Source organism: Calypte anna, chromosome 2, assembly GCF_003957555.1.
Source record: "Calypte anna isolate BGI_N300 chromosome 2, bCalAnn1_v1.p, whole genome shotgun sequence".
NCBI classification, from domain to species: Eukaryota; Metazoa; Chordata; class Aves; order Apodiformes; family Trochilidae; genus Calypte; species Calypte anna.
Window position 1 is genome coordinate 136,935,873 of NC_044245.1, and position 25,207 is coordinate 136,961,079.

Consider the following 25,207-nt stretch of genomic DNA (forward strand, 5'->3'; position numbering starts at 1 on the left):
TTTGGCATTTTAGTGACGCCACTAGCACTAAGAAAGCAGCTTTCTCTCCTGGTGGGAGTATTGAGAAGATTATTAAAACCTTTTCAGTTACAAATATTTGGCATAATCTTCTATATAAGTCAGGAGGACATTTCTGCCCACATCTGCTTCCAGCAGAGAAAGGAGAGTTTAAGAGGGGAAAACCCAAGCAAAACCCGACCAACTTTCCTCATGGCTGCCAAAAAGGGTCTTGAAAGAGCTTGCCTTGTGAGTGAGAGGGACACCAAGAAGTACTCCTTGACCTTAGCCAGGTAACACAACTCTGTTTCCTTCTACTGCCATTGCTTTATCTTGGAAAGCAATACAAGTTCACCAACCTGCTGACAGGCTGCAGAAGTCAAAGTCCAGGCAGTTTCATTGTGTGTACTGGGAACATCTCTCACTACTTTCAAAATGGTTTGTTTGATTTTTTTCTTTTCCAAACTTTCTTATTAAATGTTTGATGTAGTTACTAGACCACAGCCTGAAATGTATGCATCTGTGATGGATTGAAGCAATCTAATGTTGAAGGAAATGTCTACTGCTATGTATTTTATAAGCTTAGTAGATTTATTGTAGCAAGCAAAAGCCTCATGGATTATGGTGCAATAAGCTTGCCCTGGGATATTTGGGATACCAGCAAATATTCCTTGGCCCTAGATAGGTAACACAACTCTGTTTTCTCCACTATTATGCTTTGTCTTTGAGAGCAATATGAGATCACTGATCTGGTGATGGGCTGTTGAAGTAAAAGTATGGGGAGTTTCATGCTGCACACAGTGAACATCTGTCACTACTTTCATGAACTTTTATTTGGGTTTCTTTCCTTTTCAATCTTTCTTATTAAATGTTTTTACTAGATGCATTTACTAGACAGCATCATGATATGTCTGCATCCGTGATGTATTGAACCAATCTACTGCTGAAGCCACTGTCTCCTGCTATGTATTTTATAAGCTTGGTGGATTTACTGTAGGATACAAAACCTCATGGATTATGCTGCAATATTAGACTGCATTATAACAGTGCTATTGACACCATGTTTGATTCATTGCTCGTTCATACTTGAATGTCTAAATAATTTGTTTGTCATGAATGGAATGTGATGCTGTTAATGACTTGATCCTACAAAACTTCGTTCTTTGTATAATCTCTCACACTTGAAGCTGATGTACCTCTTGTGTGCCAGAGGTTCTGTGAGTATATGCTTCCTTGGGTGAAGAAAGCTGTAGTTTGGGTTAAAAATGAGCATAAAAGTCTATCACAAAATAATTTTGCAGCTGAACTTATTTTCATTCTTCTTGACTCAAACCAGCAAGTTTTTTTAAAAGAAAATAGCTTCTCAGTTACAGCTTAGCACCTCTTGACATTTCCATTATCTCATTGGTTTTCAGGTTATTTGTTGCTTGGCTCTCTTAAAAACGCATGGGACAGAAACTTGGCGTAAACACTGCCAGTTCAAATGGAAATCTGTCTCTCCATGTTCTTATACTGGAGTCACTGCCATCTTATTTTAGCCATCTGAGTGTCTGTGTTATTCTTTAAATATTATTAGATTGCTCCATAAATATACATGACACTGTCCAAAATTACTTTTGTGGTAATGTTTATATTTTAAAATGATCCCATATGATTCTGCAATGCATTTTAGTTACTGTAGAACTCAGAGCTTTTCTGATAGTTTGCAATTTTGTGGGCACATCTTCAGTAGTAGGGGTCCTTTGGCCCTTTGCCACCTCTGGACACAAGGACATCTCTGGATAAGCCCTTTACACAGCAAGGGAAGGGATGCCCTATGACAAGATAGTTGTTAGGCTGCTTTGTGAGGAAGTCCTCATTTCCACTGGATCACCAGGAACAGGGAATATCTCTAGAGACACAAGAAGTAGGATGCACAATGGGGGCAAGAATCTCCAGCAGCTCATCTTTCCGTCTAAGAGATGACTTATCTTCTGGAGGAGTCGATGTCTTTCCAGTAATTATTTTTTAATTTAGGATTGATGTTGTTTGGGGCGAATTGCTGCTGCAATTGGAATTATTGGCCTGATTGTTGCAGACACTTCCAACAGCCCCAGAGCCTGAGGGACAGTCCTAGGAGTACTCCACAGCAAAGGAGGACTCCTGAAATGTGAGTTATGGCAGTGGTAGCTCAGATCACCAAGAGGATAAGGACTTGTCTTCCAGGCACTTAGCATTTGTACAGCACTTCTTCTCATCTTTACTTGCCAGGGGAGTTTTTATTAATTATATGATCTAACTCCTCCATCCCTACCATGACCAGAAATGAGGCTGAGAGCCAGGGCCTCCCTCCTGTTTGGCAGAGCTAGCAGCTCAGGGCAGCCCTGGCCCTGCTCCCTTCTCATCCCAGCACCCTGGGGTGCCACCCTTGGGGCAAGAACCACTCCCCAGGAGCTGGCATTGTGGAAGGGGGACACAGCCACTGGGCCTGGGCATGCACAGACTGGCTGCATCCACAGCTTCAGGTGTTTAAGCTGATCGGTAGCAAATAAGCTCCTCTGAGCCTTTGGTATAAACTACCACATTTTTCTGTTCCCTGTGTGTAGGCTTTATGGAAAGCTCTAATGCTTTCAATGGAATTTATTTTGCACACAGATTGCCTATTTCTTTGCCATCCCCCAGAGTCTTTCTTTTTAATAAATGCCATTATTACAATACACAGGGAGCAAAACTGTTTTTATCTTAACCCTGTGAGTAGGAATTCTGAATACAGACCCCGTTTCCTGTGCACAAGCTGTGGGGGAGAGTGTTTTGTACATGCCAAGCTGGTATGCAGTTCCTAGCGGGCTTGGATCCATTGAGGTGTCCCATGCCAAACTTGAAATACTAACAAGGGGCTGGGCTTTAACTGAGGTTTCTGAAAATCATGTCAGTTGTAGGCTTATAGGATAATGCAGGGTGGAAGGGACCTCAGGAGTTCTCTGGTCCAACCTCCTGCTCAAATCAAGGTCAGCCGAGAGGTCAAAGTTGCTCAGGGCTTTATCTGGTCTAGTCTTGAAAAAAATCTCTCAGGATGGAAACGGCATGACCTCCCTGGGAAATCTGCTCTAATAATGAATTATCCTCACAGCCATTTTTTTTCTTTATATTCAATCGAAACTTTTCTTGTTTATGACCATTTCAGTTTATGATCATTGTACTCATCCTTCCTCTATGCACAGTTAAAAGCTCCATCCTCTCAAGAAATTCCTCAAAAACACTGGCAAGTTGCTGTTAGGAGGCCTTGAAGCCACCTCTTCTCTAGGCTGGGTAAGTCCAGCTCCCTCAGGGCAAGTGCTCCAGCCTTCAACCCTCTTGGTGGCCATCTGCTGGACCTGTACCTGTTTACTGATCCCTCCTGTGCTGAGGAGTCAAAAACTGGACACTGTGTTTTAGATGCAGTGCCAGAAGTCCACCCCAGGTGCAGGACTTTGCATTTTTCCTTATTGCCTTTTGTAAGACTTCTGTTGGCCCTTTCTTCCAGCTTGCCTGTGGCAGCCTCGCTTGCCCTTTGATATACCAGCTGTACCCATAGGCTAGCATCATCTGCCAGCTTGATGAGGGTATACTCCACCTCCTCCTGCAGGTAATGAACAAAGATATTCACAGGACTGTCTCCAGGGTAGGACACCACTCCTATAAACCATAATTGCAAAAGAGCTGAAAGCTGAGCACTTGTGACTTCCTGCCTTAGGCAAAAACGTTGTCTGTAAGGCAAATTAAGTGAGATTCACATCATCTCTCTTTAACTTAGGTATGAATTAGGTGTCTAAGATAGTTTTCTATGTTTTTTTACATCAATTATGATGGTAGGAGATGATAAATTCTTCAGATGATTAATCATTTGCTAAGTTGTTTTTCATTTGTCATCACCTATCTAGTGACCTAGATAACCAATTATCAAAGACTATGGAATGTCTGACCAAATTTTGGAAGTTTCTACAAATGAAGACTGGCCAGATACTTTATTTCTTTCTGGCAATAGATTGACAGAAATATTGACAGTAACATTGACCAGAAATATCTCACAGCATAAGATTTGCATTGAACTGTACCAACTAAGCTGCAAACTAGATTTTGGCTTGATCTAGCAGAGACTTCTGGATTTTTGATCATGTTCTTTTTATGTAAGTACAATGGGATTTTGAATGCAATTGCACAAGGATAACTCCAGTCTTCTGGTATCAAGGCTTTTGTCTTTATTTTGTTTCTGAAAAGACAAGAGACAAGGAGAAAAATAAAATGGAGTCAAAGCTGAAAGCAGGAAACATGTAAAAACCTTAAGGCATTTTTTCATAAAAGTTTTAAACACAGGTCATTGATGTGACCTGTAGTTATTCCTATCTATCTGTGCAGCCTTAGGCTTGGAACAGATTTTTATCTTCCAGGCTCACACCAGCAGGCAAAAAGTTTGCAGTGGGCCTGGTAGATGATTTCTTCAGGTTTAGATTGATTTTCTATAACAAGCACACAGGGATATGAAAACTCCTATGTGATCAAAAAGTCCTCATCAAATAAAGGTTTTTCACTACTACTTGTTCTTTGCAGAAGTCAATGCTCAGGAAAACTTCAGATGTTAGTTGCAACTTCTAAGTGTTTTTACCTTGTGGTTGTGTCTCTTTAGAGGACTCAGCAAAACCTATCCCATTGCTTCTGCTCTCATGTTAGGTGACATGAGGACCTTGCAGAAGGACTGTGTCTGCCCACTACTGACTGTACACCATCTCCATTATGCTCACTGCTGTTGTTCTCACTTCATTTTGGAAAGAAAATTAAAAACTGTGGTAGTGAGAGCTATAAAACATAAATTAAAGAAGTAGGACACTAGCTCAGGAAATTGATGGTTCAGGGGTATAACAAAGATACATAAAATCAGGAATGATGTGATGAAGGAAAGCAGGGAATCGTCATTAATTATTTCTAACAGTACAAGAACTAATTAAAACACCAGGCAGATAGCTTATGAGTAACAAAGGATGCATTATTTCTCCACAAATCATAATTAAACTCTGCAATACACCACTGTCAAGTCAGGCAGGTTCATGGAAGAAAGATCTGTGAAGCATTATTAAACACAAGCTCTGCTTCAGCCACCTCCCAGCCTCCAGATTTGTGCAACTGGGAAGCAGCAGCACTCTGGACTTGTTGCTTTCTTGTACTTTGCCCTAATGTTTCCCCTCATGCTCATAAAAGAGTTTGGATACTTGGCTACACGCACCTTGAGTCTAACTAAGTGCAGATATTCTTTATTCTTATACAGAAGGAAATTTATTCACAATACATTTATGTATACATGATCAGGGTCTCAAAATGAGACTAAGTAAAACAACCATAGGACAAATTCCCATCTAGCAGACATCTAAATGTACAGAAATATATAAAGATTTGCCACTGTTTTGTGCCCATGATATGGAAAAGGGAAGTCTGTACAGCCAGATTATAAATGTTTCTCAGTTGAACTCAGAGTGGTTCTGGCATAGGAGAGGTGACTATGGCTTTGATAAATTTTTCTCTGAAGACAGTTTCATTATCTTTTCAGCTACCAAAACTACTATTTTCCTTTGTGATGGAGATAATCTCCTGTGGGAAGTGCAGTGATTCCACATTTTGCTCTTTTAACTGGGGATCTCATAATGGTCTAGGAGGATGGCAATTATTCCTGTCAGCCTGCAGACCAAGGCACCCAACAGATCTAGAGAAAACAAACAAAAAGAAACTGTAATCAAAAGTTCTTGCTAATGATTGTATGGAATCTGCAATATGTATTAATATTTTCTTCTTCCCCCTTCTGGGCATGAATCAGTAGGAGCCTTTTTGTGACATTCCCCTGACTATATTTTTTTACAAAGAGAATTTGAAATGGAGAAAAGATTATTTTTTAATCTGGGACTCTGCTTGCAGTGTGCAGAAATCTGATGCTCAAAGGCTATGTCTTGCTCTAACAGACTCAGAAAGGGTTTATGGTTTGACAGAGCTGATCTCTGCACCTTAAGCTTTTGATTCACACATTCATAAAACTGTCTCTTAGATTCTTTTAATTAGTGGCAGGCTGCTCTTGGAAATAAAAAAAGAATGTTACACACAGAGGCTGGCAGGAGTTTTCCCAACCCATTGGGCCAGAAGCTGTTCTGTAAGTTCAAAGGGAGCAGCAAACGCTTGCCACCTCTGACGACCGGGCCACTTTTATTTAGGTACCCTTTAGACAGAAAAATGTGACATTTGAGGGTTTATACTGCCTCTGTTTGCTTTTGAATCTGGTCAGCAAGATCTGTGGACTGTGCTTTCTTACTCCTCAGTGGTACTCTGAGGTTTTGTTAGCTGATGGAGAGACGTGAAGATTAGAAAAGGAGGGGTATCACAGTGCGACCTATTTTGTTAACAGCACGGGAAGGATTTGGTGGCTCAGAAGTCTGCAGGGGTAATTTTGGCACCCCTGCCCTGATGGGCTGTTAAGTTGATCATGACTCATGTTGTTAAGATGATTTTAACATTCAACACCAGCTGATGAGATGAAAGTTGAGTTAAAGAGAAATTAATTTTACATGCAAGCTATAGAAAAGCATTGGAAGTTAACTCCAGAGAGGGATCATGAGAAAGAAAACCTTGTATGCCCTGATCTCCAGGGGACAGTGACAGAGATACAATATTTTATTCATCCATCTGGAAAGAATCAATTTGTGGTATCTTCTGAGTCTAATTCATCAAGAAAATATTGTACAAAAGTGACACAGTGCACATGAGGAGTCTGATGAATGAAAAACTAAAGGACAGGAAACGAACTGGCTAGTGGGGAGCCCAGCTGCCAGAGGGGCAGCCCATTCCCCAGGTGGCCCAAATCCCATTTATTTGCTGTTGAGGGGAAAATAAAGGAAAACTGACAAAAGGATTAAGAAAAATCACAGTCTCTAGGCATCAGGCATTGTGTGACCAGTTGTTCTTTCATGCAACCTCCTCACATTCACGGGGACTTGGACACCTCCCCTGAGCAAACAGAGACCACATGCTAACGGGGCTGGGAAACAAGCTGACTCAGGGGAACATGATGCATCCTTGGAACATCTCAATAATATTTACAAAACCAAATCCAACCTGATTATCTACAGTTTCAGGGCTTGGTTGCCAAACTGGGTCAGCAATCTCCTTTTTTCCAGTACCTTTGAGGTGCTGGTGAACACCAGCTGCCTTTGCCTCTGGTTCAATGGTGGGGTGCAGGCTGTGGGGCACCTGGCAGGACTTCAGGCTTCCTGAGCAGACACAGTCTCCCTCTGGCTTTCCAGAAAGGCAGATGGAAAAAGTGAATCCAGTGCAATTTTTTCTTGACACCAGCTGTGACAGATTGGCAGCCACTGGCATGTTTTCTCTTGGGTGAGATTTTAGGCATCTTCACACTTCCATAAACAGTGCAGAAATGCTGCAGAAAGCCCCCAGGCATATATCTCCTTCTCCTTCCAAGAAGTACCTCTTCTTGGTCCCAGAAGAAAATCCTTAAAAAGAATGGGGAAAGGAGGCCATTATTATTTGCGGAAGATAATCTCGATCCCATGTCATATTCTCAGGCTCATTTCAGACTCAAAGAACAGTGGAATTCACTGCATTCCCATTCCACTGTGAGGAATATGGCCCCACATACACAGATCTCAAAAATAGCTGTAGCACATGGTTACATGGATGTTACATATGTCCATCTGGGCAGAATTCAATTTTTGATGTCACAGGAAGCTCCTACAAGCCTCAGTATATGGCAGGTGATGTTTTACCAGTGGAGGTATTGCATTAGGAGCACCTATGACAACAAATGTTATATCTGGAGAGACTGATTGGAGACAGAATGGTTTTCACACAGTCCTCTTGGGACATGGATTAGGGGGGATTTTTTTGCCATTTGGGCTCTTCTCAGTTGAGAGAGAAGGAGGGACCAAAATACCTTGGGGCCTCCTGGAATAAACTAGGGAGTCTGGGCTGCTCTAATGGAAGCACCAGATGTCATGGTCATCCAGGAGCTCCCACAGTTGCAATGTAATGGGATTTGCCCTGGACCTCTCTAATCCCATGACATATCCTCTGCAGAGGACAGCACTGAGGTTTTGTGGCAGATCAGATTTGGCTGGGAAATCACCTTGTGTTGGAGTGGTGATCAAAGAAGCACTTCTGATGAACTTCTCTACCTGCTATGAAATCAGGGGTGCAAAGGGGCCAGCACATTATGGAAAACTGACTTCTTGGATGTTTTAAGTGCCTTTGAAAGTTTTAGGCTAACACTTTCTGCTTTCCGTTGCCAGGGGATTCTTCCTCTGCCAGAGGATTGAAGGTTGAGATATGTGGAAATTTATGTGGAAACTTGAGATAAAATAGCTCTGCCTGCAAAGAGAGGAAATATCTTTAGTCAATTATATTTGGTAAAAAGATAGTTATTTTAAGAATAATCTTCCTAACAAAGTTGTTGGGAATAAAATATTGACATTTTCTGTAGAACTGTCTCCATTTTACTCTGAATTTTGTTACTATTTGTATGAGGTAAGATTTTTTGAAAATCACAAGGTGTGCATGAAATACAGAGCATAAGAAAGTCACCCTGTGCTTCACAAACTGCTAAATGATGTAGAAAGCCTAAAAGCTGTGAAACACAACCAGAACAATCATTTCATATGCAGCTCCCTCCTGCAGAGCCCTGTGTGTGTGTGAGCAAGCCTCCTCTATGACCTGCTCTGCTGTTCCCAGTGCTGCTTTAATCCTTCGAAAGCATTAATTACATAGTTTCTGAGGCTGCAGGGCTAGACGCCCAAATAATCAGGGTTTTTCTTTTTTAACCTTCTATTTCTTTCAATCCCAAAGGATGAGCTGGCATCAGAAGAATTTCAATGAAGAGAGGCAGCAGCAGGAAGCAGAAGATACTGAAGTTAATACAGCATATCACTGTCACAGCTACTCACAGGCCTATGAGAACAGAAAAAGGGAGCAGCATCAAGCCAGGAGGAAGCTCTGTGTAGCATCAGTAATTTGCATCTTCTTCATGATTGCTGAGTTTACAGGGGAGTATATCTGCTCAGAGAGCTCACTTTGGTGCCCAGCACAGCCCTATTCATGCCCTTTTTGCACCACTCTGACTGCAGAGACCCATGATACACAGAGGTGAACCCACCTGGGATAAAACAACTCTCTTTTCTCCTCAATATTTAAAAGAATTGAGGGGTTTTTGGTGGTTTTTGGTTTTTTTATGTGAAACTATCGAAATATTTTCAGGTATTTGTTTAAGGACTGTATCTGGGTAGGAATACAAGGATCAGATGGTCTGCACTGTTCTTCTAGGACTTCAAGCTTGGCTAAAAGTGACTAGTCCCAGCATCATGTCACAAGGTTTCTCATGCAAAAAGGTTTCTCATAAATCGGGTTATATTTTAAAAAAAATTAAATTAAAAGATGTAATGTATGTCCTGATGAAGGCTGCTAGCAGCAGGATCTGATACCTGAAAGGAGGGTGTAGCCAGGTGGGGGTTGGGCTCTTTTGCCAAACGACTTTCAACAAGACAAGAGGGCATGGTCTTAAGTTGTGCCAGGGGAAATTTAGGTTAGATATTAGAAAGAATTTCTTCACGGAGAGAGTGATCCGGCATTGGAATGGGCTGCCCAGGGAAGTAGTGGATTCTCCATCCCTGGAGATATTTAAAAAGAGACTGGATGTGGCACTCAGTGCCATAGTCTAGCAACCGCAACGGTGGTTCAAGGGTTGGACTCGATGATCTATGAGGTCCCTTCCAACCCAGCCAATTCTATGATTCTATGATTCTAAATGCAGCAGTCTTCAAAAATACTGGGGAAGCTTAGGGCCAGATTCACCATCTGCTTTTCTGCAGTGAAGTCAATGTATTTATGACTAGGGCACATTTATCTTTTAAATTGGCTTGCTGGTGTGTCTTTGGATCAGAGGAAGATTATGCCCCTGTGTAATTAGCTTTCACTTCTGGACCCAACCAACAATACCCCAATACCCAGTATGAGGACTTGACTTGCTCATAGAGCATTAGCTTTCATTTGGTCCCACTCCTCTCTGTATGGCTCCTGTCATATTTATACTCACCTAGGAGTTCTGGATCTTTAATTTCCCTTTCTCTGCAGTGAGGTGAGGTAAAGCATGAGAAATCCCACAGACTTTTGCCCCAGGATGTAACAAAAATCGGCCAGGCAGGACTCTGAAACCCAGTTTTTCCCTGCTTCAGCATCTCTGGAGCCCCATGGAAATGAAATAGAAAGACTTTGCCTTCCCTATAGGAAAGAAGCAGAAGCATTGAAAGACCCACTGCATTTCTGCCTTCTTCCCTGGCTGCCAAACCCAGCAGGGATTCTCCAACACTTCCTTCCCACACAGTTCACCCACATGAAGCCCCATTCTCTGTAGGTCATGTGCATATTCCCCATGAAAACTGGTGCATGCCACTAATCTCCATGCAGTAATTTCCAGTGCCAGAAGTAATGCATTATTAACAAACCCATATAATCAGTAGGCTTAAGTCTGGTGAATGCAGCAGTGCTAGAGGATAATTGGAAGGACAGATGATATGTTAACTAAATGTTTCATTTTGCTTAATGAATCATACAGCTTTTTTGCAGTGACAGCTTAAGTAACAGGCTTGAAGACCATTTTGCTTCAGACCATTAAACTCTGACAAACCAGTTATTAACTGCAGTTACTGACAGCCGTCTATGGAGATTTTTGTAATTATAAACCATATATTTATTTTTTTTAATCATTGGGCTAGACAGCCTGTGTCTGGTGATTGACCATGGAGTGACTGACATTTTCTACTGCTTTGTGGTATACAAAGCTATAAACATCCATTGTGGGTAATAGTAAATACTAAAGGTCACTTGTTGGGAGTATTGATATAACACAATAAAAGCCTGTAACAGGCTTTCCTCTGGAAAATAAAGACCATATTCTCCTTCTCCTCTTAAGGGCAAACAGCTTCTGTGGACTTTATTATGCTAAACAGAAAAAACAAAGCTGCATCATTCTCAGAGAGGTTAAAAAGCTGTACATCTTTAAATCCCTAGATCTTTCCTGTGATACTTTTGCTGAAATCATCTGTGGGCCCTTCCTGCTCTCCTAAAAGGGGCACTGTTGGCTGAGGCTGATACAACTGTCTCCAAAAGACAATTATCTTCTGTTCTTCTAATGAAGATCCATTATAAACTCCATAGATTTAGAAATACCAGTCCATCTGATGACACCCTGTGTACAGCCCTGATATAAAAGATTTTAGTGGCTAAGGATTTGAAAATACTTGATTTCCATTCAGGCACTAGAAAGAGATACAAACCCAGCATGCGTCATCATGTCAAAAAGGAATATAAAGAATTGACCAGGTTACTAAGATAAGTAGATTGAGATCTCAGAAACTCACTCAAGGCATTAACTATGCCAGCAACACATAAAACAGTAATTTGTCAACATTTCTCCAAGGTGTCATGCCAGAAGCGAGCTTTTGTATTGTTGCTCCATGGAACTTGGAAATACAGTATCTAAAATGCAAATGTCAAAATGCAAAATGTCTTTTGCCGGCAGCTTGTGGTCTACTTATTTTCTTGTTGAAAGATAGTTGATGCCTTGGTTGTTAATATCTGTGTACTGCCAGACAAGCTTGCTTCCCTCTGCTCTACAAAATTGCTTCCCACTTGGGAAACAGCTACCCTGCAAACAGTGGAAGTCTAGGAGCTGTGTCATGACCAAAAAGTATATGTGCATTTTATACCTACTTGTATCCTAGGAAATCCCCATTCTGCTGAATTTTTCATTTTACTGCAAGGAATGAGGTGCCCCCATATTCTGCAGTTGCTCTTCCTCCCTTTTGGGAAATAACTTCGAGGCTGCTGTAAATAAGATGGATAGGGAGATAACAGAGAAAAATAATATATGCCTCATATATGCAATATACACTCTTCTGCAGTGACAGACCATGCAGTATTAAGGATTCTGATCTAAAATCTGCACCTTGGAGGAAATGAAACAGGCAGTACATCCTGCTGGTAAAAAAGACTTTCCATCTGTAAGGAAACAAGAGATATGTCCACATGTCCCTCTGAGAGTGGTGCCAAAAGTTTGAATGAGGCATTTTACAATGATTTCCAGGATTCATCAGTTCTCATGTGGGTTGTGATCAGGAGAAACAGGTGAGATGAGACTAAATGAATGACTAAAGATAGATAGAAATAAGTTGCTAGAAGCAGAAACTAGATATTTTGGCTCTAGTATTTCACACTACCATTTTTCTGTATTTTCAGACTGCTGAAGATTCGCCTGCTTTAACAAAGTTGGCAGGACAGCTTCCTGCCTGGGATTCTTGTCTTCTAATTTCTTTGGGTTTGCCTTTAGCTTCTAATATGGTTAGAGGAATTTGGCAAAATAATATTGCTGTGTAAAAGAAACACGGTTTCAGATCACCTAAAATGGCCTCCTTTTTTTTTTTTTTCCAGAAGTCATAAAACCCAAAATTCCCCAAAGTAAAATGCCATTCAGCCACATTTTTCCAGCTCTAGCAGCAAAATGAAATCATGCATTACAGATACAAAATTATAGATTAGTTCTGCAAACAAAACATTTTCCCTACTCCCTTACCGAAATGATTAGTTGCTTATCACAACTCTGTTTCTAGGACCTTTCCTTTAATTTCTCTTTCAGTGTTGCCTGTACAAATACACTGTTGAGCACCCAGCCACCCAAAACTCAGGAAGAACATGCATATTTTTCTATAATGTATGAAATTACTCCCATAAGCTAAGTATTTGTGGTTTTGTAAGCAGCTAAAAATATCAGTGATCAGTGAAGAGATAGTGGGATGATACTGGAATTATGATCCCTACTACTGCTTTTCACCAAGAAATCTGATGCTAAAATAGTCAAACAGCCCCATAGAAATAAAAACACAGCACTAATGTGTCAACTGTTGTTGTCCTCAGGACTCTCTCCAGGGCAAAACAAAATTGCCTTATTCTATTACTCTCTTTCACCACCTGAATTGGGTACAAATGAAACTGAGTTTTGAGTTATGCTTATGACCACTGAAAACTGAATGTTCCCTTATGTTTGACAGCAAAGCAGGTCATGAGTTTGATCTGGTTGACTCAAACTTCTGGGCAGAGCCATGACAAAGCTGCATGTTTCACACAGGTGGGCAGATTGCGGGGAGCCTGGCGGTGATCACGGATGCTGCACACATCCTGGTCGACCTGACAAGCTTCCTGATCAGCCTCTTCTCACTGTGGATTGCCTCCAAACCTCCAAGCAAGAAGTTAACTTTTGGGTGGCACCGAGCAGGTAATAAAAGTGTCACAGGATCAACATGTGGAAAGGGAAATCATCAGAGATGGGCACTGGAAACATGCTGATGTCTGACATAGGGCTGCAGATATTTACAGTCAGGGCACTAATGTTCTCAAAGCCTTCAGGATGCATGACTGAGCAAGCTAGTGAGGTGCAAAGAAGTAAAGAGAACAATCATATCTGATTTACAAATGTGTCCTTCAGTTCATTACTTAATATAGCTTTGGGCAAGTGCCAGCTTTGGCTGAGATAATGGCAACTTCTCTCAGGTACTTGAGTTTGAGGAAGACATTCTCAATCTACTATGAAGCAGAAGTTTCTATAAAAGCAAGAATGCCCCTAAAAATGAGGTGTTTTCTCAACTTGAAGGTTGACCACATATAAATAATACATATGCTGCTATATGTGTTATAACACAAAGTTATCTTTGTAGAAGAGTGAGTTTCTTTAACATTTACTACTCTCTAAATCCTCTCCCTGCATATCTCTTTATCACTGCTGGATTTTATCAGATGGAAGCACTGGTAGATTTTTTAAGTCCTCTGCCCTCAAAAAAAATCAATATATTTACAGATGAGACCTGATACCAAAGGCCTTGCAATAAAACACAAGTGCTTTTACAAAAGAGAAGACATCAGCAAGCCACTTTACAAGGTTTCTTATCATCTATACATCTTGTGTCAAGCCATATATGAAGGTGTCAGAGTATCTCAAATGGCTCTAGACACCTGTGCACCTGAACTGAGGACCCAGATGATGGGTGTGTTTCTTTTACGCTTCAAGGATATTCAATGCAAAGGTCCTGAAGCAGCTTATGCCTCAGGATTTCTGCAGGCTAGGGTTGTCTGTAGCTGCAGAATATACCAGAAAAGATTTGTGCCATGCCTGTTCTTTCTTTATATTGCTCCCTAGGCATATTCTACCAACACTGCTGGGAACAGGCTGCTGGATGTGGGGGAAGTGTAACATGAATGAAGCATGAGTGGCATTGTGTTACCAACAGCCCAGTTTTGCAGCTTTAGCAAATTACTACTTCCCATCAGTTGTTCTGTAGTTGTTTTTTGGGTTTATGCCCTCTCCAGCTGGGAGGAAATAGAAGTGAAAGTGAGACTTCTTCCTTTCTGAGGAGGAGATAGAGACAGGTTCAATCACTGTCTGCAAGTTCACCCTCAGTTTGTGCCAGATTTTTAGGCCTTTTTTTGTAATTGCAATGCAGAACTGCAGGGGCTATCACTTATGACCTCTTCATCCTGGTAGCAAACAGACCTGCATCAATGCCAGTAGTTATTAAATGATATTCTATGATAGTTATCCCATTTCTTGCTTATTCTTGTTCTTTCATTTTTTATTATATTACCAGTTCACTATGTAAGTGGGTGCCTTATTAGAGTAGCTGAGGGCAATCAGGTGAGTGGCTGAATCACTGTGTGCAGACTCCCAAGGTCTTGCAGCTGCAGCCCTCCAGAACACTGGATGCTGTTATTTCATTGCTTTTCTTGGACTGAGGGACAGGGTTTGTCATGGAATGGCTATCTATGAGAGGCCCACGTTTAGCAGCAGCCATCTGAATGCCTCCTGACTTCTGAGCCAGAATCAGGCAGCAGAATCCGTTCAATACAATCCTTTGTGTGTGCTGCTACTTCCAGTAACAGGGATAGAAGCACAATATTGAGTGAGACTGTCAGTATGAGCCAGACCTTCCAGGTAAGAAAGTCTCTCTGGTATCATCCAGAGTTTCCCAAGCAATCTCATACTATTGCTTGAGTGTTCATTAGTACTGAAAGTTCCAAAGAAATTTAACTGAGAACATATTGAGTAAGGAATTTAGTATTATTGAACCAGTCTGTAGGCTTAACTACACTTTTGCTAGCACACTACATTAAAAAGTAATATGTATTTTCACCTGTGTAGGTAAAGTTAACCTCTAATATATTCAGTTGTGGAGTATATGCACACACAAACATAGACATTCATGCAGATGTTCACAAAAGCTGTTGGCTCTTTTCATGCCAATGACAGCAGTATCACCAGCACCTCCAGTTGGACCATTTGCAGGTTTTCAACTTTAACTTGCAGAAAATACAGACACCAGGTAGGTGTTGTGTTGTTTTGTCTCTGTCTACATTTCAGCAAAACCAGATTTTCTTGGCAGTGCACTTTTCTTTGTTATTTATCAGTTTTAGACAAAATTGTATTTGAAACCTGGACTGCTCTCTTCAGTGTGATCGTCATCAAAATATATTCAAACTCATAAGCTGAGTTTCAGCTGCTTTCCTGAACTGACAGGGAAGGTCTGTGCAAGTGTTTTGTTGTTTCTGGCTATCTACTACCTTTCACTTAAAAGTGAACTTTCATTTTCCTTGGTGGTGTGCTCCGAAAGTGCCACATTTACCCATTCAAGTCACATGGCAATTACTAGTCCCACATCCTATTAAAAACATGCTGCAGTTTCATGTGAACATCCCTCAACCTTGCCTATGGCAGGGCAATAAAGGTGGCCTTGAGGACTGGATTTATTTGAGCCCAACTCAGAGCCAATAGAGGTGAAATTAGATTTTGCTGCCAGAAGGAAAAAATAACTTCTTTTGTCCTCATCACCACTAGTGGCACAAAAATTATTTTGTGGCATTGGAAGGATGAGTTGCATTAGAGAGAAAGGAAAGGCTTTTCTGGCAGGACCTCATCAGGGACTGCCACTGCTTTTTGAAGAGTGAAGTGGTGAGAGGTGTACAGAACAAAGGAGGCTGTTGGAGGGGCAATACATCTGCCATGGGGGATGGGTGAGCTGTGCCTTTCTCCTCCCCTTCAACCTCTACTTCTGTGACCAAGATACTCTTGCTGGGGAAGGAGAGATGGTTCCTGGGGTCTTCACGTTATACTGGCAGGGCCAGGCAACTATGTTAGGTGTGAAAGAATCGTTCTTTTAACCTTATTTATCTTTACAGCTCTTTTTTTCTGCTCCCAGAACTCCCCAAACAATCTTTTTCATCTCTCCAACTTCTCCAAATGCCACATGAACACAACTCTGGGAAGGGGACAAAAGTAAGAGCAGGTAGAACAGGGTTAGGCTTCCACACGCTTAACACTGCCTTGGGCTTTGACCCAGACCTGAATAGGCTATGAGCAGAAAGAGTTTGGGCTCATTGTTTGTGAGTGTAAAGGCTGCCAACACACAAGAAGTAACTTTCTTGGCTATAATGCTCACAAATCTGGAGCCACTACCATCAACGTCTTTAAATTCCTTTCATTTCTGTTATGACTCCTTTTCCAATCAGATTGTTTTATTTCCTAGAAATTCTGGGTGCTTTGATGTCTATGATTATCATCTGGATAGTGGCTGCTGTATTGACATATCTGGCTGGCATGAGGCTGCTACACCCTGATTATGACGTTGATGCTACAGTGATGCTCATTACCTCTGCTTGTGCTGTGCTTGCCAACATCCTGTAAGTTATTTTGTTATTCTCTCCAAATAACTTTTGAACCTTGAATCTGCTACTCTAGTTCAATAAAAATTATAGATATTGGCCCCCAAAATATTGTTAATGAGTTCCATGAGAATATGGAAAGTGGCAGAGAAGAGAGATCCCGCTTCTCATTGAAGGCTGCAGTTATTCTCCACTTCTTGCTAGCTGCCAGACTGGGAAGGAAAGTTTTAATTCACAAATTCCAGGAAAAGATTAATCTTCATCTGACTTTTTATTAGGTGCCAGAACATTCGAGAACTCTATAGAAAATGAAGTGTCATTAATTCCCTTGTTCACAAACTTCCTTTTTTGTATGCAAACCACTGTAATACCTAGGAATTACCTGCTTAGCCACTCTGTATTTTTACCCAGTCTATCTGATTTTACTGTTCAGCATTCAGAGGTGAGAGGGGTGATGATGTGTGTGGCATCACTGCTTTCAGAGATGCAATAATCCCAGTGATAATCTGCAGCTTTACATCTCTTCCAGACTGAGCCTGATTCTGCACCAGACCAGCCATGGGCACAGTTGTGGGGCACAAGCCAGGGAACATGAATCAAGCCCTGTGGAAAAGCCAGCTCTGAGCAATGCCAGTCTGAGGGCAGCCTTTGTGCATGCCATTGGAGATCTATTCCAGAGTCTTAGTGTGCTAATTAGTGCACTTATCATCTTCTTTAAGGTTAGTTTTATTAGTTCACTCGCCTTCCCTGCAATTAAGGATAACAGCTAGTTTCATAGCATTGTGACACCAGCTACTATGCAAATGTTTTTTCTGCCTAAATGATATACAATGATATACGTTGTATACCATCAGACAATTCTGGGGGGAATTGAAATGACCATTGAGAGTGTAGTACCTTCTTCTTGGGAATTTCACTTCAAGGAGGATACTTCTGTGTCTCTTCCTTTCCTCTTCCATTTTGCCTTCATGCCTTGTGCTGCTGCAGCCTAACTGGCAAAGGAGGTAAACACTCCTGTACTAGACAAATGGAATAGGATATTCTTTGAGATTAACTAACTAAAAATATCCATAACCAACAATAATGAAATTAATAAAGTGATGTGTTCATATTTTTCTAGCCAGAATACAAAATAGCTGACCCAATCTGCACATTTGTGTTTTCCATCTTTGTTTTGGCAACGACCATTACCATTTCAAGGGATATTTTGATTGTGCTAATGGAAGGTAGGACCTGATTCCAGAATCAATAGTTATATTATGGTTTTTTTCTCTCCCTTTCTACATAAATTTTATACTTGCTGACAAAAGTATAATAAAATACTTCTGTATTAGTTTCCAGTATTCTCGTAACTCTGATCATACCTTAATCATAATTAAATTTTAATCACAGCAGTTTTCTACTATTGCACTAGAAGTCTTAAACATACACCACTTTCAATAAAAAACTATATACTCTCCAAAGGATTCCTAAAATTAAGTTGCTTTTATTTGTTGCATGTGCAGCATTGCTTCTTATCACACCTTTGGCATATGAAATACCTATTTACTTTGATGATTGTGCAATTTCTTTACCCATGTGAAACACAAGACTTTGCCAAAAAAAAAAAAAAAAAAAAAAAGGAAGGGAAAAGATTGTGCTTTGAACTGTGTCTGTGAAATAGGATGACTGCAAGAGGCAGAAGTGTAAAAGACTTTTAGTTATACCAGTCCAGAGAAGCAAGCTGGAGCTTTCCAGTTGTGTTCAGGTGCAAGGGAATTCTCACACAATTCTGGCATATCAGCAGCCAGAAGAATGAGGTTTAACAGTAATTAATCCTGTCAGCTATGGGCCTGAATATTTGATTTGCAAGGCCAAATTACTTGAGTAGTCATAGGTGCATACTTTTGCCTTACACTGAATAATATAATGCAACCTCTGTCTCAGCTATGAAGACATAAGGTTTAAAGGGAAAAGTAGCTCTAACACTGTAGGTTTTGAATAGAAATGAGTTACTCAGTGTGACAGTCTGCATAGCTATTTACTTATTTCTTTCACCTTGCTCCTACTTCTGTCAGAAGAAAGAAAATTCCCAATATTGTTTTACAGTAAAACTTCATTCTAGGGTTGATTTGGTTTCAGTGATTGTGAAATAAAGATACATTTGTGAGAAATGTACCTAGACAGAGTGCAGCTACCGGCTCTATCTCGGCTGCCAGAAGATCACAGACCTCTTGGTTAATGACAAAAATTCAGACTACCAGGAATGCTTGGAAGCCCCTGACTCACAAGGGTCTCTTTCTCAGAGCAGTGATACCCAGTTTTGGCTGACATGCAAAAATTAGCAGTCTTGTTGCCCTCTGCAGCAAGCTCCTTTACTCTCTCCTTCTAGAAAGATCTCTGCAGCCAGTCTGTTACCTCCTAAGTAGTCTCCCAAGAATTTTCTGAAGAGAAATTGGATGTTGGAGATGGTCTTGGGGGTGACTCTTACCCTAAGCTTAGAACACCCAGCTTGTCCTGGGGTGTCAGCTCAGCAGTAGAGAAGCCCAGGCCTGTGGCCAGCTGTCATACAGCCACTGATCATCCACGGTTTTCACTAAAGAGCATGAATGTGCATGTAAGCATCATATCATACTAAGAGGGTGTTCCATACTTTTTGTGTAAAGAACACAAGAGCATACAATGCTGAGGTCATTAATAATTACAAATAATTATCAGTTACAGTATGAAAGATACAATTAACCCATACTGCACTTATTATTATTATACTTAGTAGCTCATGTAATTTAAAATATTTTTCATTTTAGTGATCCAAATGAATCATTATGAGCATAACTTAAGATTTATATTTCCAAGTTCCCATATATCATTACAGGAAAGATCTATTGTTAAATCCCTTGGTCAGATTTGGATTTAGATTAAACTCTGAATTTCATGTTTCAACTCACTGCATCCCAACTGTCCTCACTCTGACTGAGCATCATCATGGGATCATAGAATGACTTGAATTGGAAAAGACCTTGGAAACCATCTTATTTCAAACCCCCTGCCACTAGACCAGACTTCTCAAAGCCCCATCCAGCTTGTGCTTGAACAGTTCCAGGGATGGGGCACCCACAACTTCCCTACACAACCTGTTTCTGTGTCTCAGCACCCTCATAGTGAAAAATTCTTCCTAATGGTTAATATTAATATACCCTCTTTCAGCTTAGAGCTATTCCCCCTCCTCCTGTGACTACATGCCCTTGTAAAAATTCCCTCCTCAGCTTTCCTGTAGGGACTCTTCAGATACTGGAAGGCAGCTCTTCCAGGAGTTGTCTTTTTCTGTTTTGTGCATAACCAAATACTACCATGAACATGCTCCATGAACATGCTGGAGTGGTGATGCAAGACCTCAGCCCAGCTGGGTCATAACAAGTGAGCAGAAACAGTTCCTCCTCATCCCATCACTTTGTTCCCTGATAGAGAGCCCCTGACCGTCCTATAAGACCCCCCTTTAAGTACCTGAAAGCTGCTATAAGGTTTCCATGGAGCCTTATTTTCTCAATAACCCCATCATCATCTTTTGTAAGATGGCTTGTCTTGAAAAACAAGCACAAGACCTGAGATCTCATCTCATCAAAGATTCCCGAGTCAAATTATTTGTATCTTTATGTTTGTCTTTCCCCCTCTGCTAAACAGATGCTTCTTGATTGTGTAAATGTAACAGGGACAGAATCCTGCAGAGGTGCTCAGGTGATGCCATAAAATTTGCACCCACAAAAGCTGCTGGTTCAGATCCATGACATGATCTGGCTAAACATCACAATTCTCTGTGTAAAACAGAGTATTCTGTAAGACATGTATGAGTCCTATTCATCCATGGGGAAGTGAAAAACAAGGGATAGCTGTAGATTTTACCGTGAACTCTGAAATAGATAGGCTTTTCAAAGCATTGAATTTTAAAATAAAAATTATACATCTACCTGAATAAATGTTCATGATGCATTTTCCTTTAATGATCATCATTCTTCACTCCAAAGTATATCTTTGACTCAAATTTCTCTTTTTAAGGAACACCAATAGGACTTGATTATGATGCAGTGAAAGCAAGAATTTTAGCAGTTGAGAAAGTGGATTCTGTTCACAACCTTCGGCTTTGGTCTCTGACAATGAATCAAACTATTTTATCTGCTCATGTTGCCACAGGTCAGTAAATTTCTGTAAACAGGGAGTAAGTATTTAGCTGCTGTCTAGTAAAGGTCAGTCTCTCCTGATTGGGATGCAATGGAATGTATAGCTATTTCTTGTTAAAACATGTCACCCTTTTACTGGAAAAATACAAACAAAAAAAGCTTTCAAATCCTCCTCCATGAAATCTTTCCAGAACAACAGGGAACTCTACTTATCCCAGAACTTTAATACTGTAGAGTTAAGAGCTTATCTTTAAAAATATCTTTTTTTATATGTAGTCATGTAGAATCATAGAATGGTTTGGTTTGGAATGGACCTTAAAAATCATTTTGTTCCAACCCTTCTGCCATGGGCAGAGACACCTCCCAGCAGACTAAATTGCTCAAAGCTCTTATCCCTGTTGACAAACTGTCCACTACTCAGATCAATTTTCTTGTGTATCGGTTTGCTTTGTATATGATAAGATTTATTTAAGAAAAAACTTGCACTGTTTGGCCAAGAAATGGTTCAAAGGCAAAGCCCTCCACAGAGTCCTCGCTTCCCCAAAAAGTGAGTCTATCAGCCACCCAAATCACTTGGCACTGTTGTCACTCCCTGACTGGATGAACTAATCTTTATTAAGTATTTCTGCTTTCTTACAATCTTCTGCCAAACTGAATTTCTCTGGTGATTAAACTTAGCTCTGCTCTTGCCAGAATTACATATTCTGACCACATTTCAGTGAACAAACTTCTGCTGACATACAAGTTCCTGAAAGAAGGGTAATAAGGACAAGAAAAACTTCTCAAGTATCCTTTTAGAAGCTGCCATACTTTTGTGAATAGTTTCTGTCTAAGTAACCACTTACTCTTCTTTAAATATTGTGTTTTATGCAATTGGATCACTCTCTGCTTGCTACCTATAGCAGACACAGTGGACAGCCAGAAGATTTTGAAAGATATCACCCAAGCCTTGTTTGAGCACTACAGCTTCCACTCCATCACCATTCAGATTGAATCAGAAGAGGATCAGAAACGAGACTGCATCTTCTGTCAAGAACCCAGGGATTAAAGAGAGCAGTATGTTATCCAAAATAACCACCACCCCTCTTACAGGCCAATGGAGACTATGTGTGGTGGTTGTGTGTAATTAGCAACAAACGGTAATTAACTGAACTAAAAAGCTCTCTCACAGAGCAGTTCATGGACCTTTATTTGTTGGTACCATCTACCAGGAGAGAACACATATTAGGTCCATCCATCAGCAAGATTACCTGTCCATTCACTGTTACTTCAAATTACAAGGAAAAATGTCTAAATTATTCTTGACTAGAGTGGCAGACTGGCACTAATGCAACATTTAAGAGTGCCAGTTTGCAATCAAAGGTAACAGAAAAAGAATCAACCTTCAAATTATCAGCAGACCAATTGTTACAAAATGTTATGTAATCTAAGTTTGGTTTTTAGAAAAGCTCAACACTTAATCAGGATAAAAGAGAAAAATTAAATTAGCACAAGTGATGATGGGGAAAAAAATGATGGTAAAGTGCTTGCCCTGCCTTTGGACAGACTCTCATCTTAAAAGTATCATACGTGCACCATATTCTGTAGTGTGGGTCACAAGAAGACTCATACTACTCACATTTGGCTAATAGTCCTTTGTTTTTTAGCTAGCCCTACCTATTTTTCAGCTAACTCTCAGCCCAACTCTTTTATTCTCTATTCTTTTATTCTCTCAGTATTCTCTACTGTCAAGACAACCCATAATTGTATGGTAATTCATCATGATAAATTGGGATGAAACTTTTGCAGTGGATTTTTGGATGCCTGTGTCACAAGATACCACTGGGTCATAACAATAAAACAGGCTCCTAGAAAGGGGAAAAAATAATTAGGGTGACCATTGTGAACATCACTTCTAGTGCCCTACATATTATATGGCCTGTGGGCCTTTCCCCAGTAATGCTACATCCCCGAAGTTATGCCAGATAATTAAAAAAACCTTTGGTGTATCCCACAGGCATTCAATGTATAGGGAAGGGACACAAATCTCCTTCAGGCAGCTAATTCCTACATTTCCGAACAGGATGTGTTAAATCTTCCTCTTCTGTATACTTGGCAATGGCTACTGCAGAATTGGGAACAAAATGTCAGGTCTTGCTGCAGTGTTTGTGTTTCTGCGTTAAAACTTACTAATGAAATTAAACTCTCACCTGTTAGCAAAACCAAAGGTTGTGTTTCCAAATACATGCTCAGCTGTATCTTCACAAAACAACTCCAGCTTTGCCCTTGGCCATAATAGTGCAGCTTAACTTTCCATGAAGAACTAAGTGTAAGATTTTCCCACTCCATATTTTTTTCACTCCCACAGCTCTAGGGCTCATTTTATTAACAGTTTGGTTAGAACAAAGTATGAGATACTGAGTGATACTGAGTTTCTAGGCTGACAGCTGGAAAGAGCATCGTGCTATTAGGTCATAAAGAGGCCTTGCTTTTTAGGGAATTTTTTTCCCTTTTTAGAGGGAATTCAGTTTTATTTTAAATAGGTTCACATTAGTTTCCTACTTTATCATCCTAAAGAGATTAGAATTTATTATTAGAGGCTTTTGGTGACAGATAATACATAACTATGAGATGACGGATTGATGTATGTAGCTGACATTTGTTACCAGGTAGGGGGAACAAGAAATTAGTTTGCTTTGTGCAGGCAACCCAGAAGATTTTAGTCAGGTAAACCTCCCACTGAAATCAGATAAGGCACTGAAACACAACACCTGCTAAGAATTTCATGAGTATCTCATTATTTACTGGCTTAAAAGAACTGGGAACATAGCAGTGGTATTCGGTACAGTGATAAAGACAATTCTTGCCCTTTACAGCTGAACCTCCAGAAGATAAGACACAGATAAATCAAATCACAGTGAGAAACCCTAAATTAATAAATTAACTTGTGTTTTGGCCAGCTTCTCTGCTGGTATAATGTAGTATAGTTGCCTCCTACCAAAGACAACTCAGCAGTGCTTAGTAAGTAACCGAGCATCCTTTTCATTAGTTGGGGAGGACAAGTTAACAGTTTGGCACTCGTATGAAAAAAAGTCTTTCAAAATGTTTTGAATAAGGTTAGGACACAGACCTGGATATAACAGGGAATTTTGGGCAACAGTTTTATGGTCAAGGTCAATGTAAAAGATAATGAATGAGTGGCAGAAGTATCCATATTTGACACAGATTCCATTCTGAGATTTAGACCGAGGTGGAGATGAAGATGAGGTGGGAAGGAGGAGATGTTTGGGAATGTTAGAAGCAGCAGATTTATATTTCAGGTGAAAGATTTTAAGAACATATCTTGAGCAAAAGCTAGACACTGGAGTTGTTTCTGTTGTAGAATTTCCTCTAGCAGATCACAGTAGCAAAAAAAGCACAATGGCTTATGAAAACCTAAGGATATTTTACCTAAATACAATGGCTTGAAGATGAATTTAGAGCAAATATTTACTTGTACTTATGAATATTGCTATAAGGAGCTGAATCTTTAACACTCCCACTATGTATATAAATGTAAAATGTGTATTTGTTCTTCATCCCTGTCTAACCTGATCCTCAGGGATATTATCTTGGTACAAGATTGTTTTCAGATTACTGTCTGACTGGATGGGGAGGATATCTGCAGAAATGCTACTGCAATATACAGGAGCCAGCATTAAGAAATTCAGAGACAGTTTCTATACTTCTGTGTTTTTATTAACTTTATATCCATTTTACTATCTGCAGAAGAACTATAAGAAAATTGAAAAAAAAAATTACTATCTCTAAATCATTCTTGGAATTACAGTGAAACACAAAAGCATTTCTCATGGGAGGGTGCTGTTTTCCACATCTGACTGGTTTTGATGGAGTTCAGTTCACAAGGCCAAGTACATGGCTTTACTGGCTAGCACTGAAATTTTATGTACATAATTATATTAATGTTTCTCTAAATTTTAATGTAGTCATTTTTGTAGTTTGCAAATAATAGAGTTCTCAATTCCCCCAAAAGCACTCTCACTTTTTCACTTTTCTCAGTGGAAATCTAACATGCCAAGCAGAGCCTGAGGACAGGGGGACTGTAGAATCTCAAGAATTTTTGGAGTAAAAACCATGAAATGGGGAAATGCAAAGCTAAATTTTCCTCATTCAACAATGTGAAAGAGCCTAAGTGCCAGTGTTATGCTTAGATGACCATCAAATAAAGACAGAAATATTTATAATTATTCAAACTGGAAATAGTTATGGCACAGATCTATCCTTAGCATCAATGGAATAGTCCCCTATTGTAACTA

The 25,207-nt window shown here is 40.2% G+C and overlaps 1 protein-coding gene across 1 annotated transcript; it reads left to right on the forward strand.

The window, feature by feature from the left end:
- The first annotated feature begins 210 nt into the window (after window positions 1-210).
- Window positions 211-21,960, forward strand: SLC30A8 (solute carrier family 30 member 8). The gene is made up of 8 exons (XM_030445651.1): window positions 211-290; window positions 8,848-9,048; window positions 13,161-13,324; window positions 16,623-16,776; window positions 17,288-17,477; window positions 17,879-17,984; window positions 20,791-20,925; window positions 21,815-21,960. Exons 1-8 carry the CDS (start codon window positions 211-213, stop codon window positions 21,958-21,960), a joined length of 1,176 nt encoding a protein of 391 aa, XP_030301511.1.
- Window positions 21,961-25,207: the final 3,247 nt, after the last annotated feature.

Excerpts from the sequence above, each read along its gene's own strand:
- SLC30A8 (XM_030445651.1), top strand. The coding sequence starts at position 211 with ATGGCTGCCAAAAAGGGTCTTGAAAGAGCTTGCCTTGTGAGTGAGAGG. Across the intron at positions 17,985-20,790 it reads TTTGATTGTGCTAATGGAAG|GAACACCAATAGGACTTGAT; the intron begins GTAGGACCTGAT and ends TCTCTTTTTAAG. Across the intron at positions 20,926-21,814 it reads ATCTGCTCATGTTGCCACAG|CAGACACAGTGGACAGCCAG; the intron begins GTCAGTAAATTT and ends TGCTACCTATAG.